The sequence below is a fragment of the Ambystoma mexicanum genome, chromosome 1q (genome assembly GCF_040938575.1).
Source record: "Ambystoma mexicanum isolate Mex_15411 chromosome 1q, UKY_AmexF1_1, whole genome shotgun sequence".
Taxonomy (NCBI): domain Eukaryota; kingdom Metazoa; phylum Chordata; class Amphibia; order Caudata; family Ambystomatidae; genus Ambystoma; species Ambystoma mexicanum.
In genome coordinates, this window is record NC_090922.1 from 122,980,975 (window position 1) to 122,997,656 (window position 16,682).

General features: G+C 43.0%; 1 protein-coding gene across 2 annotated transcripts in view; it reads right to left on the minus strand.

Annotated features, from left to right (window-relative positions):
• BANP (BTG3 associated nuclear protein) overlaps positions 1–16,682 on the minus strand; it is a 1,679,897-nt gene that overhangs the window by 653,641 nt on the left and 1,009,574 nt on the right. For both annotated transcript variants that reach the window (XM_069636126.1, XM_069636133.1), the window contains one exon: positions 13,910–14,040. In XM_069636126.1, the coding sequence (XP_069492227.1) occupies positions 13,910–14,040 (131 nt within the window). The remainder of the gene's footprint in view (positions 1–13,909; positions 14,041–16,682) is intronic.

Sequence of the window (16,682 nt, forward strand, 5' to 3'; positions counted from 1 at the left end):
AAGGCACCATCGCCTGAGCTGAAGGCTGCTGGTTCCTTGGCAAAGATGTCTGGGGTCTTTAGGCGGAAGTTCACCCATTCCTCCATGGTGGAGGATTGGGTAGGAAAAGGTACCTGCGGCGGTCGCTCAGGAGAATCCTTGGAGTGGTGACTCTTCTTTTGCGAGGAAGAAGAGGAGTGGTAGTGCAAGGACTCACTCGGGAAGTGTGAGCCCTTCCAATGCTGCTTCATCTTTTCCATTTCCTCGCTTTGAACCGCCCTCTCTTCATACAGGAGAGACATGCCGTGCGACCTCGAACAAGACTGCAGGGCCACACCCTTCGCCTTGTGGATGAACGTAAAGATTTTCGATGCCATTTCCCAGAGGGCTTTCGGGTGCATGGACTGATCTGACCCGCAATATTGGGTGTCATGCTCCTCGCTTAACCAGTAGAGACAAATCCAGTGTGAATTTGAAATCGTCATCTGCCAGCTGCAATCTGCACAAGGTCTTAGATGAAGTAGGCATGGCACAGAGAAAAGATTCTCAAAAGCTTGATGAGCATGTGCCCGAATAGAGAGCAGAGTGCGTGGAAAAAAGGAACAGTGGTTATGTGGCACAGCGCCGCTATTTATACTGGGGCTGCCGTCATGTGTGGCACGGGTGCGCGTAGAGGTGTTGGGCAGAGCTGCGCTGAGCCCCCTGGCGGCAGAAATGTTTCCAAGGAATAGCTCCACTGGGATAGGGATTTCATAGAGAAGGAATGTGTGGGAGGAAACAATCCATTAGAATGAGTCTTAAGAGCAAAGTGAAAAGACGTAGTCTGCAGTTTATAAAGTTTAACCGATATTTCTGTAATGACATATATGTGAAACCTTGTTTTACATATTCTGTCAAGCTTTCCTTGGTACTTTAAGGCTGCGATCCCAGAGAAAGCCTTCTTCAATTGCTAGATTAGGGTCACCATTTGCTGAAATGCTTCAACGAGTAGATCGATAGCTACATACACATCAGAGCAAGGTTTGACAGAATTAATTAGGGCGGTGTAATCAAACAGAAATTGTATGGTCTTCTCTGTCATATAGCATCTTGAAATATATAAGACTGCATTTAACTTTAAAATGGTGCTCAAAGAAATAAGGCCAAGTTCAAGACCTGTATCGAGACACCTTGTTGTAGACCTAAAGCTGTTCTCCAGATCTTAACTTCAAGAATGTTTAACCAATCAAGTGCTACAGACAAATCGGTTTCAAGTCTATATAACATCCCAGGTGCTATGCTAGTTGTGTAGATTTTTATCAACACATCTACTGAGTAACTAGTTGTGCTTATAAAAGTTTTTGAAGCAAGACAATTGCTTAGAGCTGTGGTTGTAATGTATTTCCTAACACGTTGCCCTCTTTTAAACAACCTAGACGAGCACCAAGATTTTTGCATTAATTAACCCTTTACTTTACCTGGATATCCATGAACCATTTAAACTTGTGCTATACACAATTTCCCAAAGGAAATTATTTTAGTTTTGTTTTAATTAAGCTGCAGCTGATGTGCTTCAGAATTCTCACAAAGCTTTTATTGAGCACTGTAGTCCTATGCCCATAAAATCAATCATGACAAAACATCAGCATATCCCAGACATAAGATGGTGGTTCGATCAATTGTAGGAGCAAAGTTGTGTACTGTCATATGGGCATCATACAAATCTACAATATAGATGTTAAAAAGCTGGGGTGCCAGTACACACCCGTTTCAGCCCAGTGTTTGTGACAATGGGTTTAGATAATCTACCCCTGTTATCCAGTCTTATATTTACGGTATGTAATGAATACTATGGAGTCCTCACGAAAACCCTACCTAAAGTCTACTTTCAGGTGGCCAGGGAAAGATAGACGCTTCCTGATCCTGACCCTGGGGATGGTGTTAGCCAGGAGGATCATCTGGTAGGAGAAGGGCCCCAGGAAAACAGAAGGACTTCGTAGGATGAGATGCGGTACTGGTCTACCACAAGGAAGGGAATAGCATTGATGTCAGTACATATAACAGCATGTTGTCAAATAGAACGAGGACTCGCTAAAGTTAACTGTAACAGAGAGTGTGAAGACAATTATAATCGTTCATGTATAAAGGGTAAGAAAAGTGTGATAATGTGCTTGTGTGTGTGAAAGTTTTTTATTAGTAAAGGAAGGAGATGTGTTGTGATGTTCCTGTGTGTGAGAGATGGTGATGTCATGTGGAGTGTTGCCTTGTGAATGTTAGAATGTTTATCCAAGGGTTCCACATCCAGCCAGTTAGAGCTCCCCAACCTGGGTGATGGTAGCCAGTGTTCTGTCCTGTCCACTTATGTATATATCTTCTTGTAACTGTAACTTAAGTACTTGTCAATAAAGCTAATAAGTAACTACAAGAAGCCATGGAAGTCACATTTTAACAAAAAGCTCTTGCAAAACTTATAACACTCCCAGAAATAGGAAACCCTACGAGTCCCAGGAAAAGCATACCAACAGGTCTTTAAAACCTACCAAACTGGAAAAATCTCAATCCTCTGTAAAACCAAATATATATTTCTATCCTTATGATACTTTTTTAAGGAATATGCTTAAGGAGATAAAGAAACCTGAAGGGAAAATTATTTTCAGAAAACTAACTTTTGTATTAGGGGCTTCAAGTCGCAGAATTCCCAGAGTACTGGCACGAAGAAGAGGGCTGCAGAAGCACAAGGTTGCAAAGTGCAGCCCATTAAGTTTAATTACAAACACCTGAGGATGGCTGAGAGGCATAAAAGGCCCCATCATGTGCAGACCATAAAACCAAGGTGGAAGAAGGATGGGTAGCCGGAGCAGCAGCAGAGCAGTAGTAGTAGTAGTAGTAGTAGTAGTAGTAGTAGTAGTAGAGTGTGGAGGAGTTTTGGAATCTCCAGGAACCAGCAGAGAAGAAATCGTGGAAGAGAAGGGATGCCGGGACCAGAGTGGCAAATGAAATTGATACCAATCCGCAGAGGATCGTATGGGCTTGAGATTTCAGGTGCAGGGGCTGCACAGCGGAAAAAGCAACTTTTTTTTAATAACTTTCCCTATTGTGAAGCGTTCCGCAGTGCCAGGCGAGCACAGGATTGTTGGGCAGATCAGCTGCAGAGGTTGCGCAGCTGAAAGCGCACCTTAGTTGACTTTCCCCATGGTGAATCGTTCAGCGGTAGCAGCCGCGCACCGGATCACTGGGGGAGCCGCGAGGGCTCAGAGTAGCAGGCACGAGAAGCTGTGCAGCAAGGCCTGCTGGCCGCGCAAGTGCACTGAAGCGGACGAGCTGGGAGCAGCGAGGTACACGGATGCAAATGCCTAACACGTGAGTTCACTATTATACTGTGACCCTGGAGTGCCCTGTGAACACCCGTTGTTTGAAGCCAGACTCTTTTTGGAAGACCGAACTGATGCAAAACAAATTACTGATTATGATGCATACCAATCTGACATGAAACAAGGTAGATGGCATAGAGAGACTTTAAAGATCTCACCTGAAAGAGATGATTGTAATATAGTGGGTAATAATAACAACCAACCACACAATGGGGCAGTATTTTGAGAAGGGAATACAAACCACTAGTGCCAAAGCCAAAAAGAGATGCACATAAAGGCAATTGATAAACAACCAGAGTCGCCCAAGCCAAAAGAAGATAACTGAGCATAACAGTATGTGTGAAGAATATTGCCTAGGTGTAGAGAACGTCTTAAATCAACATTGCCAATGCCAAAAAAGTATGAAGAAGAGAAAGAGGTAGTATCAGCATTTGGTTAATAAAACAAAGGTGAAACAAGATTGGCAGGAGGGCTGCCCTTCTGATAAGAGGTTCAGGAGGAAGGAGGCATTGCCTGTCTTGTGAGAAATATATCCTGAACCTAATTGTGTGAAGCAGAAGACACTGTTAAAACCTTTGAAGTTGACCCTTACCACAGAAGTACTTAGATGTAGTAGTTGGACCTGGCAAGGGAGTATACCAGGTTCTAGAACATTGAGCCAATTGGTTCTGTTTGGGTACTGCAGTAGTTTATCTTGGCTGGCAGAGGAGTACGTCAGACCAAGAGCATTTAGAACCATTAGTCATGTTCTGGCAGGAAAACACCGGAGCAGAGTGTTGTTGAAGTGGTAAACGTAGCATGAGAGTAAAGTAGGTGGAAATTCAAGTACTATGGTGGGGTAAAGACAAAGACATTTGTTTTGAAGTTAATGGAATTCTAAAAATATTCATTGTTGATGACAAGAAGCTGTCTCAAGACCTTGACTACAAGTGGAAAGAGGAATGCTTTGTTAAAAAAAATTGTGAACCATCTTCGGAATCCAAGTTGGATTAGAAAGAGAACTGAAGTGGGACTTTTTGTTATGACAAAGGATTTCCTCATCCTTTTTGAACATTCAAAGAAAAGCCTCCTTGAATCTGGGGAACGGGAGTTCGCCTAGGCTGTCAGAAGAAGCCGCTATTGTGATGTGACTTATACTGTTATATTTGTTGTTAAACTGCCATATATTTCTTTATTGATTTATTGTGTGCATATGTGCGAGGGACAGAAACCTTTTAGTTAGAGTGTTTTCCTTTAGTTTATTTTAGGTAGGGATATCCTCATCAGGGTAGGGATAGTGAAGTGTTTATCCAAACCTTTTGAGTTAATAAAAATGGCATTCATTGAAAAAACCTTCACAAAGTTGTCCATCTCACATTTCTGACCCCTCAAAAGTAGTATTGGTATAAAGTTAACATTTTCAACAAGCCTCCAGGAACACCTGCTTTTAGTAACTTGTTCCAAGCAATATTTTCGGTTTACAGTGCCAAACATTGCAGTGAAATCGCGTAATGCCAAATTTAAAGAAGTACCCAAACCATTCCCAACAGACTATTGGTACTGTACTAGGAAAATATTTTAATTGGTGCCAAAACCAGAACTGAAGCCCGTTTATAACAAATGTAGTAGTTGTAATTCATTAACCCGGCAGAAAATATTTTACTAGCAGCGTCTAGCAAAGCTAGTAATCGGTAGTGTGAGGAACCCAAGGGCATCCTCCCATCTACTCCCTTTGGATCTTCCTCTAGGTGGCCAGGGAAGGGCCATTGCTTTTGGATCATGACCCTCGGGTGAATATGCGAGGGAGGATAACCTTTGTGGAGGGACCTTGAGGAGTGGAGGAAAGGTGCCTTAAGGTGAGGCATGGTATTCCCCTTTCCCTTGTCAAAATACATCCTGCCCTACCCCAACATTCATATGTTATTACCACCTTTCCCCTCTGTCACACATTCCACATATATCCCATTCAGGTCCCTTTAAGACTGGGACGAGGAATAGGCGAATAGGAGGAATGCACACTTCCACCTACACACACCACTTTGGTACTGGTACTGGGACGAGGAAGAGAACTAAGAGTTAATTGGAGTCAGGCAAAGGACTTGCACCTGCAATCCCTTAAGAAGCTACAGGTGCATAAGAAAGGGAGTGACCCACACTTGAGGAAGAGATCTGCCTGGGAAGCCAGGGCGCCATGGAGCAGGCTGGAGAAGAGAACTCAGTGAAAAGGACGACAGCAGCTGCAGGAGACCGAGAAGGACGCTGAGGCTGGAGAGAGTAGTGAGAGAGTCCAGAGCCCTGCAGAGTTCCAAGCCATGTGTCCCCAGCGGGGGACACAAAAGCTTCCACTTTGCTGCATGAGGCAACACAAATGTCAGGAAGAGGCGAGTGCTGCTCACCGGTGCTCCCACTGGGAAAGAGAGGCGCGAGCACATGGAGGAGCTGCCACATACCGGTGAGTGGATAGGAGACAGCACTCATACCGGGGTGCTCCAGGGGCTTAATCTGGGCCAAAGAAGGGGCCGAACAGATGAATGCATATAATGAAAGGGTCTGGAGACCCAACAGACATTGTTAAGTGTCGAGAGAATTACCAAGCATTAAATATCATGCTAAAGAAAAGTGTGAAATGAAAATATTGCACAAATGGAGAGAAAGTGATGTATATTTACAAACAGAGTGAAAGTATAGAAAAAGCATTTATGAACAATGTGAAAGCGAAAAGCCAAGTGAAATCCACTAATGAGAATTGGTGAAGCGTTTGAAAGGCAAACAAGAAGAAATATTGGTTAGTGTGAAATCAAGGTGATAAAAAGGAGTAAACACAGCGAAGAAAAGTAGTGCAAGGCCTGTATTGGCAGGGTCAAGAGAATGCCCAGAAGAAACCAGAATGCATATGGACTAATGTCACAAGTGCCGAAAGGAAACATTTAGTTGCAAAGTTGTCCAATGAAAATCAGTGAACATTATGTGCCACGGTTTATCAGTTGTGTGACCTGTGATGGGTGGACTAGGTGTTGTCTGACAACTGCGCTTAGACCAAGTAGCCCATACTTGGAGTGAACCAAGGAAAGCAAGGAGATTGAAGTTGTTTTGTTTTATTTCATCAGTCTGGACTTAACTAAAAGCGAAAGAAGAGCCAAGTGAATGGTGGGGAAGCCTGAAAGAAAACCATTCATACTGAAAACTGATAAAGTTGAATTAACTGGGAACTGTGTTAAACTTAGGGAAGGGAACCCTGAGATTGTTTTGAACTTTGCTGAACTTGGGGTAGGGAACCTTGAGGTTGTTTGGAACCTTGTTGAACTTGGGGAAGGGAGCTCCAAGACCTGTTTGTGTAACTTTTTTGAGTCTATGGAAGAAGAATCTGAAACCATACAAGGAGCTGGGAAAAGCTCAGAACATTGCTTTGAACACTGTTTCTTTGGTTGCTAACATCCCTACACATTGTATAGATTTAGTTGTGAAGGCAAGCATAGGTTTTGGACACAGACATGCTTTTAAGTTAAGCTCTACTACACAGACTATCGTTAGTTTGTTTATGTAGGGAAATCCTACCTTAGCATAGGGCAAGTTAGGCTTTACTCCATCCTGACATTTGAGAAAGGAAAGCTTTATTTTAGAAGAGTGAATCTCTTGTCTGTATCTTACTTCATGACACATTCACAGTAGTTGGCAGGCTCCCCCAGGAGGACCTTTTATAAATAGTGGAATGATAGGCGATTTTTTTCCAGGAGAATGCGACTCTCATGGTAGCGATGACTTTCTAGAATAACATTCAACAGGGAACCCCATAAACATGGGTACTTTTTAAAAACGTAATTAGCAAGCCCGTCAGGGCCAGCAGCCTGAGACACTTTGCTCTGCTTAATAGAATATTCGTTACAATGCTCATACTCAAATTTAATGATAGCAATGGAAAGCGGCTTTGTCTCATGGTCAGAAATGTAAAAAGTCTTACTCGTAAAACGAATCCAATCTGCTTCAGAAATGGGTTACATTTCCTTTTTATGAAGGCATGATTTTAATTAATTGAACATATTCCAGCATTTTGTTTGTATCGTTTGTTCTAAGAATTCAATGAATAAGCTGCCACTTTATTTGCAGATGCTTTTTATTGGTGCAACCAGGTTTTATAGCTCATTTTTAATTTGTGTGTTAAGAAAGAAATGGGTATAGTCACTTACATGAACCTAATGGTTCACAGATCCTGGAAACCCCTTCTCCTTGAGGTTCTTAGTGAATGCAGGCCCGCCTGGGCCATGGTTACTTCACTTTCAGAGTACAGTTGATTATTCCCGTCTGACCCAGGTCAGTTACTACGCTACGGTCGTTCTTAGTCCCACAGCTAAGAGTGATGTGATCAGGATGTTGTCTGCATGCATAGCAGCCAATGGTTTGTGTTCTTCTATATTGTGTACCAGCAGTTATGTGTTCTATTAGTCCACCACAGACTTCTTTCAGTCCTGAAATGCTAGAAGTACTTGAGCTCTGCTTCTTTGAAAAATCGTTCCTTTTGATCTTGGTTATCAGGAATTGTTTGGTCTTCTCATTTGCTCCAGCTGGCTCAGCTGTCCACCCTCAGCCCTCCTGGTTTTGAGGTCAATCAAAAGGCTTGATTGTTCAGCATCACCAGCCTTTTCTTTGGCTCAGTCTCTTAATTATTTTCTTGGCCAAGTTGTGTCTCTCCCACCAAAGCCCCGAGTATGTCTCAAATCTAGCCTGTTATGCTGTTTCTCATCTCTGAATCTATTTGCACACATGGTTTTCTTTTCAGCCAGAGCCATTTTGTATCCTCAGCAGGCTTGCCTGTCGCACCAGATCTTGATTATGCCTCCAAACTAGCCTTATCTCAACTTTTCTTTCTATGGATGTGCCTCTCTGGGACTTTAGGATTTTGCTGTACTGGTTTCCTGGCCCAGGAAACCAGGAAAGCTTTCAAATTCGCTTTGCCTTGTCTGCACCCCAGCCCTCAGCCGACTGGTCCCGCCTTCCATCTTTCAGTACCACTTCCAGCCGTTAGCCCATGTGGCTCTGCGAATGCTTGTATCTTGAGACTGTTCACCGTCTTCATCTTCTACCTTCCTCTGCCTCAGGTCATTACTCTCATCCTCTTGTTTTACATCCTCTGTCTCCAAGAGGTCCCTTCTCCAACATCTTCATTTCCCTTTTCCGCTCTTGTCTTTCCTGATCTATCCCCCTCTTCAATATATTCCTTTGCTCCCTTTTCTTCTGCTCTGTCCTGTCCTTTCCCTCCTCCAATGCTTTCCTTTTCCTCCCCCATCTTTTCTTTCCTTCTCCCCACACCTTAGCACTGCTCATCTTCTGATAGTCGCAGCCCCCTTTTATACATGGCCTCTCACTTTAAATGGGACAAGGGTTTCACAGGAATCACCTGTGCACCTTAATTGTCTTTAATGTGGTATTGCATGTTGGGTCTTGGTTGCTCTTTCCACCTACATGTAGTTACTGAAACCTTATAAATTGTGTTCTCTCTGTGGCTCTGTGTGCCAGCCTCTAAATGGAGGGGCCTCCATTTTATAATCAAGTAGCCCTGTGATGGTGGCCACCCGGTTACACCCAGGCTTCCCTCTTCAGGGTGTGTCTCTCTTGTTTGCTGGAGTAGAAGTCCCCCTTGATCTGCTTGTGGCTGCAAGGTAAACTCACACTTGTGCCTATAAACTGAGCAGGCATGCATGTCCCTCTCCGCTGTTACTCTACAATCGTAAATGGCATACACAAATCTCAATTGTAGGGTGAACACTTCCTGGTAAGAAGCTCTATGAGAACCTATGCATGAGGTTACACTAAGAACCTTACTGTAGAGTTTGGGAATAGAGGAGACATAGTGGAATTCCCTAAGGCTTCTTACTATGAGGTTGCAACCGGGTCACCTTGCCCATCCTCATGATCCCTCTCATCTCACTTTCCAGGCTCAGGGTAAATCCAAGTCAGAGGAAGACTAAGAGACAAAAGCAGAAGCATTATGTGAAATATGGAGAAGATCTACAACACAAGCGATTGGAGGCTGCTCGAGGTGAAAGCAACCCGTTGCATCCCAAGTAGGGAGACTGAAGAGTTGAAACTCATCTGCTCCTTGCTGTCTCCATTAAAAGGCTCTTAAATGTTAACTTATCAAGAAAGTGTCTGTCTTTTATACTGGCAGACGTTTGTATCGCTTTCTCACATGCACCCCGATGCACTAAAGTGGGGATACTTTAGCACCATAGGCATCTGGTCATTCCACCAGACCTTTTTTAAATGAACTTTTGTTTTTCATGAACGTGTATAGTTGATTCTCCCTGCCCTTTTGAGGGCTATCAGTTTTCTTAAGACCAGACAATGGGCCTCATTACACGGTAGACGGTGGATCAAGGTGCTAATAGCACCTTGGTCCATGCCGGTAAAATACCGGCACCGCCTTGGTGGAAAGGGCAATTACCGCCCTATTCCAAGGTTGGCGGGGCGGTAATTCCCCCTGCCACCATTGCCCTTCCCCATTCCCATTTTTGCCCCATAGGGCATAATGGGAATGGGGAAGCTGCTAATTACGGTACCGCAAATTTGCGGTGCCGTAATTAGCACCAAGGTCCCTTAGCGGGTTGGTTTTTAACACCTGCTAAAAGCAGGCGTTAAAGTACCAACCCGCTAAGGGACCTCGTAGTAAGGCGGTAAGGGTTAACGGTCACCGGTACCATTACCGGTGACCGTTAACCCTTACCGCCTTCCGTGTAATTAGGCCCAATGTATCTTCTCTTGGCCTGCAGTGCACCTTTAAAAATTTCGAAGCAGGCCTTTGCTTTACTGTTTGTTTATGTATTTGGTTATATTGTGTTAACACAGTCTGGTTATGATTTTTTCCAAACCTACCATAAACTTTACTGTTGTAAGATAATTGTCAAAAATGTTCATACAGTAGATTGTGATACCTTAAATATCACACTTGTGCTAATATTAAGTCTGTGCATGAAAAAATTGCACCTTCTAGTGGAGAAACATGTGAGTAGTTTTCGTTTTCAAGCTCAACAGATGTCTCATGCTTCTGAGGGCTGTATATCTATGCAGTAGAAACAGTTTGTGATGATCTTGCAAGACAAAAGGTGATGTAGTGGTTGGCGTAATTGTGTTTGAAATAGCTGAAGCAGGATTCTTTGGCAGTACTGGAGATGAGCATTATGCTTCACAGTATATGTTTAACCTGGACAAGATGTGGTCCAAGCAACAGGCAGATCACAAAGGGATTTTTGATTCTATTTTCTGCAGGGGACGTTTTTTACTCAAAGAATACACTCCGGGCTTGTGGTGGTGGACTAATACTCCCAATGTTGATAGCGACTGAAGTTTGGACAGATTGCTGTAGAGACCATGAGGCCTTTTTAAGGCAGACTGCTGGCTTCCAAGTTCAACAGACATGTGCTGAACATTTCCAGCTGAATGACCAACTCAGAAGCAGCAGTCTCAGAAGCTTTGCCACACCACTGGTGGGGTCTGATATTGGGTGCTCCTACCCATTATTTGTTATGACTGCTCAGACTAACACAGGCAATGAGGAACACAGCAGATTAAGTGCTCATCACTTCAATGTGGACATCACATGCGTGGTAGTGTCCTCCTCGAAGTTTCCATGGATTTTTTATCAGTCTCACCCAGAATCTGGTGACTGATCGGAATAAGGGTCTGATCGAGTAATGTAGGGCCGTATTCTGCTTCTAGCTGCCTGGATGATTTCAGAAATTGTTTGAAAAGGACAGGTCTTACAGGGAAAACTGAAGAACGTATCCATGATATGTGGGCCTCTTCAAAATCCAGAAATCACAGGGTGGCTGTGGATTTCTAAATAGTTGGTGTGTGAGACAACATCACAAACCACAAGCTCTAGTTGATGTACTCAATTTCTCTGTATTGCTGGTTAACGTTGGGCTTGCCTACAGTACAATTAGGGTTTACAGGTCTGAAAGCATACGCTGCGTTGTTAGTGGGGAGTAGGTTTTAAATAAGGATAATGCTGTAAAGGAAAGTCTGGATTCTATTAAGGCCACAGAGGACAGCATTATCCCTGCCTACTATTGTAAACTGTGTGTGCAGTATAGGAGGTAAACCTCTTAATGCTGTGATAATGAAGTTGTTTCATGTGCCAGTTTACAATGTCCTCTCATGTTTTAAATTTGGCCCTCAGGCTTATCACAGCTGCTGATTCCAAGCAACTCCGAGAGGCCACAGGGTAGGATGGACTGGTAGTTGTGTACCAGTAGATGGCTGGGTTGAATTTTGCCTTGTGAGTAATCTAACAGGTTTCATGTATTTTTGTATGAACTGTACCGACATCAAAGAGAGGAATTAGGGTGCAAGTGAAGAAGTATTCAAGACTGCAAGGAAAAAAATTAAAATACACTGGTGGACGTTTGGTTTTGAAAATAACCAATGTCACCCTGGATTTATGGGAGATGTAATTGCCGTTTTATAATTTTTCTCATTTAGTATAAAGTAAACGAAAGTGAGGCATAATGCTGGGTTCCAAATCCTTACTAGCATCCAAAAATCCCTAAATAGCAAGTATGAAAAAACGGCATTCCTATCTTTGCCCCAAACGAGAGGAAGTATTTGTATTTACTAAACAAAACGAGCACTGAAAATGTATGGGGCAACCAGAAAGAATACGGTTGGCTGCAAACTAACACACAATTATATTAATAGGCGTAACCATGCCTATGTTTATTTGAAGTCAATAATTTGTACCCCACAATGCAGCCATTCATTAATCACATGTATCTTATTGCACACCACATCAAGGGGAAAGACTAATCTAAAAGTGGCATGCAACCACAAGTAGGCTACGCTTAAATAGACACTTGTTCTTCTGATTCGGACTGTGCCAAGGTGCAAGAAGCCCCTTTATTTTCATTCTAAGCCATCACAAGGAGGGGAAGCCTGAAGAGACATTTGGTCTTCCAAGTTGAACTGTGCCACTGGGCAAGGAGCATCTATGTTTTGATACAGAAACATCAAGCTGGGGTCGGAAAGTAGCCAGCATTCTTTCCTTTTGGGCAGAGGACCTTGTTCTAATTTTGTTAAAGTTAGGTTTTTTGTGTTCACAGTGGTAGGGACAGTAATCAGGTTAAACAGGCTTTCTTAACGATGGACTTTATTTACTTTGTAGTACATCTTGGCAAGCACTCGCTTAGACACATTTCTTTTCTTTAGAAATAGGGCAAAGAAACCAGAACTGCATAGGTTTTGGGTGTTCTAATAAAGAGCCTTATGACTCAAAATACCACCTTCTCCGTCTCCTGATTCTGACTTACCATATGTGGCTGCAACAGCCACTGATTTCACAGGCACTGAATTCCAATGCAGCAGCCCCCCCCCTCCTCAGTCCCTCACTTCTAACCTATCCTGTAAGAAATATACAAACAAGACCCCATATGTCCAAATCCTGTGACGAACATGCATTATCCTTAACACATCCTCCGATTTCTTACATTGTCCCTATGCTGGAGTACTTCCAGCGGAACACCAGCTAGCCTCCATTCGGGATCTTTTCTCTCCACAATGAACCTGTGCTGGTTGGACTAGTGCTTGCTGCTGCAGCCATTAAGCTTGGAGCTTAGGGAGCTGAGATTGTCACTTTCTGCCTCACTCAGGTTGTGACGGGTACCAACCAGACTGCTGTCAGTGGCTGTGTTCAGCAAGCCTTTGCCCTCCTTGGACACATCCGGCCTATTCACCCGAGCCCCATTCTGAGCTTCAACGTCTCCCTGGGGGGGTCTGATGTGGAGTATTTTAACATACTGACTGGTGTAATGTAAGATTGTCATGGTACCACACCAGTAATAGGCTACATGGATATCTTTTTTGTGCTACTTACAGGTCTCAGTGATCGCACCTCTGTGATTGCTTATTAGAGACCACAGAAGCAGGCCGACTCCCAGGCTCCTCTTCAGAGCTCCTCCAGAGACCAGCTTCCAGACTGCCTTCACTAACAGGCTTCAATGGCAGTCTGCCACAGGTTGACTTCCAGGTAATAGGAATTATTCTGGGCCAATGCTGCCACCTATGGGGCAGCTGTGGACAGTGGAACTAGTGCATCCAAACATTTCAGAAGGGACTCTCGACCACAGAGTCGAGCGCCATGAAAATGGTACTCTACCCTCCTAAAAAGTACTTGAGTGGCTTTTGTGGGGCACAAGGTATCTTGGTATTTAGTATTATTTGTTTTACTTCTACATCAAATACCAAACGTTCAAATTCTAAAGGTTTAAAAACTGTCATTTATTTAATTTGATCCTATATTTTAGGGAAGGAAAGGAAGCACCGTAAAGCTAAACACAAATGCTTCTTGAATTTCAAAAAATCAGATCAATGTCAAACTGTACACATTTGAAGATTCGGAGAAACACTTAAACATCAGCATGCAGGCAAGCACCGAAAATATGTGTTATTCACCACACGTCCAGAAGACTTTCCTGGAGAACTGCATGATGTACTTAAGTTCACAAATATATCGTGCAGAAGGGGAGACAACACTGGAAGTGGTTGGAGATGGAAAAACAAGGAGGCAAAGTGATTGTGGGGAAGATAATATAAAAAAAAGCATGAGCACATACGACTTGGACTTGACCATCTTCTGAAATTTGGTGGATCTGGACTTGCTGGGCACCGGCCAAGGCGTAGGCTAAGGCTTGTGGCTGCGTCTGCTGAAGTTCATTAGTTGGAGAGACTGTGCATTGAACTCCCTCTGTAAAACAAAAGCACCAACCTTACATAAGTCACTTGCACATTGCCAGGCCAATATTCAACATGTTTTCTTTTGCCATTTAAAACTGGGAAGTAATGTTCATGTGTAGTCATCTGCCAAAGTCTTTAACACAGTATACCTAATTATAGACCATATCCACAAGTCCATGTGTGAATGTTTCATGTTCAGTAAACGGACTCTGGCATTGCGGGGAGAGGTATGCAGGCAGTACAAGATAATTGCAATCAGGACTTCTTTAACTCATACCGTTTTGGAGGAATGCCAAACATTCACATATCCATTGGCTTCACCTGCTCACATGGATGCAGGGAAGCAGGCCTACTTGTGACAGGACCTCTTCCCTGCATTGGTGGAGATGAAGTCCAGAGGGTCGGCCTTGAGGGACTCGCATTCTTGATTTCCGTCTCTGAGAAGGGGGTAAAAATGAATTTTGTAGAGCAATACTATTGCCATGCACAAGGTGTATTGAGGCAAATCACACAGGGTAGAAAATGACCCACTGTGCATTGCATTTTCCCCAGTACAGGAGCAGGTTTTACTTGGTGCAGGTGAAAGCTTCCCATTGGGCTTAGTTGCACCACACCCTATGCGAATTAGAGAGCTACTGCCACATGGATGCCATTTTTTGCATTAATGGATTTGTCTGGGAACAAACAACCCATTCATGCACATCTCCAGATGTGCTCAAATAAGTCCCTTTTGTGAAATCCAGACATATTTGCATACTTGCACTAGAGCAATACAATACTTTACTAAAGTGGGAAAATCATTGGTGCTCTAGCGCTTCTATTTCTTTTTACAAGCTCAATGTTACTACATGTTTTTTTAAACTTGTTTTACTTTTCTGAAAGCTTTAGAAAAAGGGAGGTGGTTGACTTTATTAAAAACCTTTAAAGTGTGGCACATTGCACGGAAGAATAAAACATATTAGGCTTACTTACGCAGACCATAAAATAGATCAGAGTATCGTAAGGAAATAAAACATATAAATAAGGGCTTGTAGGTATACCCCAAATTATCAATCATCGTTTCGAGTAGCATACAATCATAACTATGAAATATCCTGCCATATTGTATAAAGTAAGCAAATGAGATCTAAATCTAGCCCAGATGACCTTTGGCCATTCATTCGATGTGACCCTATATGAGAGGTCAGAAATGCGAAACAGACACAAAGGTAAAGTTTCCTCAAAGTTTGCCATTAATTCAAAGTAAAAAGGGGTTATGATAAACGCCTAACTTTCCCTAACGTAACAATGAGGTCCCTGCTTAGCAAACTAAAAATAAAGAAAAATGACCTAGTGTCCAAAATACCTCCGGCCATCACACTAATACATACAATCAAATTATACAAGGAAAATATGGCTGACTTTTTGTTCAAAAATACAGTATTGTAATTCAAACTCAAAAGTTCTTGAAAGCACGCCCTGCAACAAGGGTTGTATTCCCTTCCCATTAATCAATTCAGGAATAGTTAGATAACAGTTCTGTTTCTACAAAGTTTGGTTCAAGTAAAATAGAAAAGTCTTTTCTAACCACAGTGTCCTTCTTGGAGAAACAACAAAATATAATGTTCACCACACTTGGTTGATAGTTCAAAACAAATCCATGTCCTCCACAATATCCGTCTTGCAAGGATGATTGACTTTCTCCCCAAGACACAGGCTCCATAAACCAAATGCAATTGTTCTATTATCATGTAACACTTTCTTCAAAGAAACTACTACTTGTCAAGATATCACACCACTCTTTCTCGATATTTCTGCTTGAAATGGAATACTTTTGTGAGGATAGCAAAAGACAACTTGTCTCAGTGATTCTACTGCTGGTCAACAAATGATACAGTACATGAATTCTCTTCATTCAACAAAAGTTATTTCCATATATCTTTCTGCCACATAAACATCAAACCATCATCTTCTTACCTGGTACACTCGCCTGCCAGGAAGAAAACCCCTACCACTAATTTCAAACTAGATGGCTATATTGATTCCAAGACTCTCTACACTAATCTCTCTTGAAAGGATGGTTAAGCAACAACTGCCTCTTCTTATTGACTCTTGACAGCTTGTGCTCCAGTTTTCCCTAAACTGAGAATTAAATGTACAAGAATGATTCTCCAAAGTTCTTTTAATGACTTCTAGACAGCCTTCTGGCTGGTAGCTGTATGGGTTACAAGATTCCTCCAATTGAAATCCCAAAAAGGAAGAGTTGCGCCCTTGTCACCTTAGTCTAAATTTCATAGTCATTTGGCTGTTGGCATGGTGATATATACGCTTTCCGAAAAGTCAATGGGCCTCATTACAAGTCTGCCGGTCTGGAAACAACGGTGGCGGTAAACCTGCCGCCACCGTTGTTTCCGGACTGGCAGATTACAAGTACTGCAGGAGGGAGGTGTCACGCCCCCCAGGTCTGACCTGGCGGAAGTAACGCCACCCGCCTGCAGACGGAAAGGGAAACACCAGCTCCGTCATAGACGGAGCCAGTGTTTCCATTGTCCCCATCCCCCATGGGAATTGGGATTAATTTAATTCCGCCTCCGTAATTACCGGGTTACCGGGGCTGTAATGCCCGGGTGATTCTGGCAATCACAGAGGCGGTAATTCACTACGAGTCCGGCA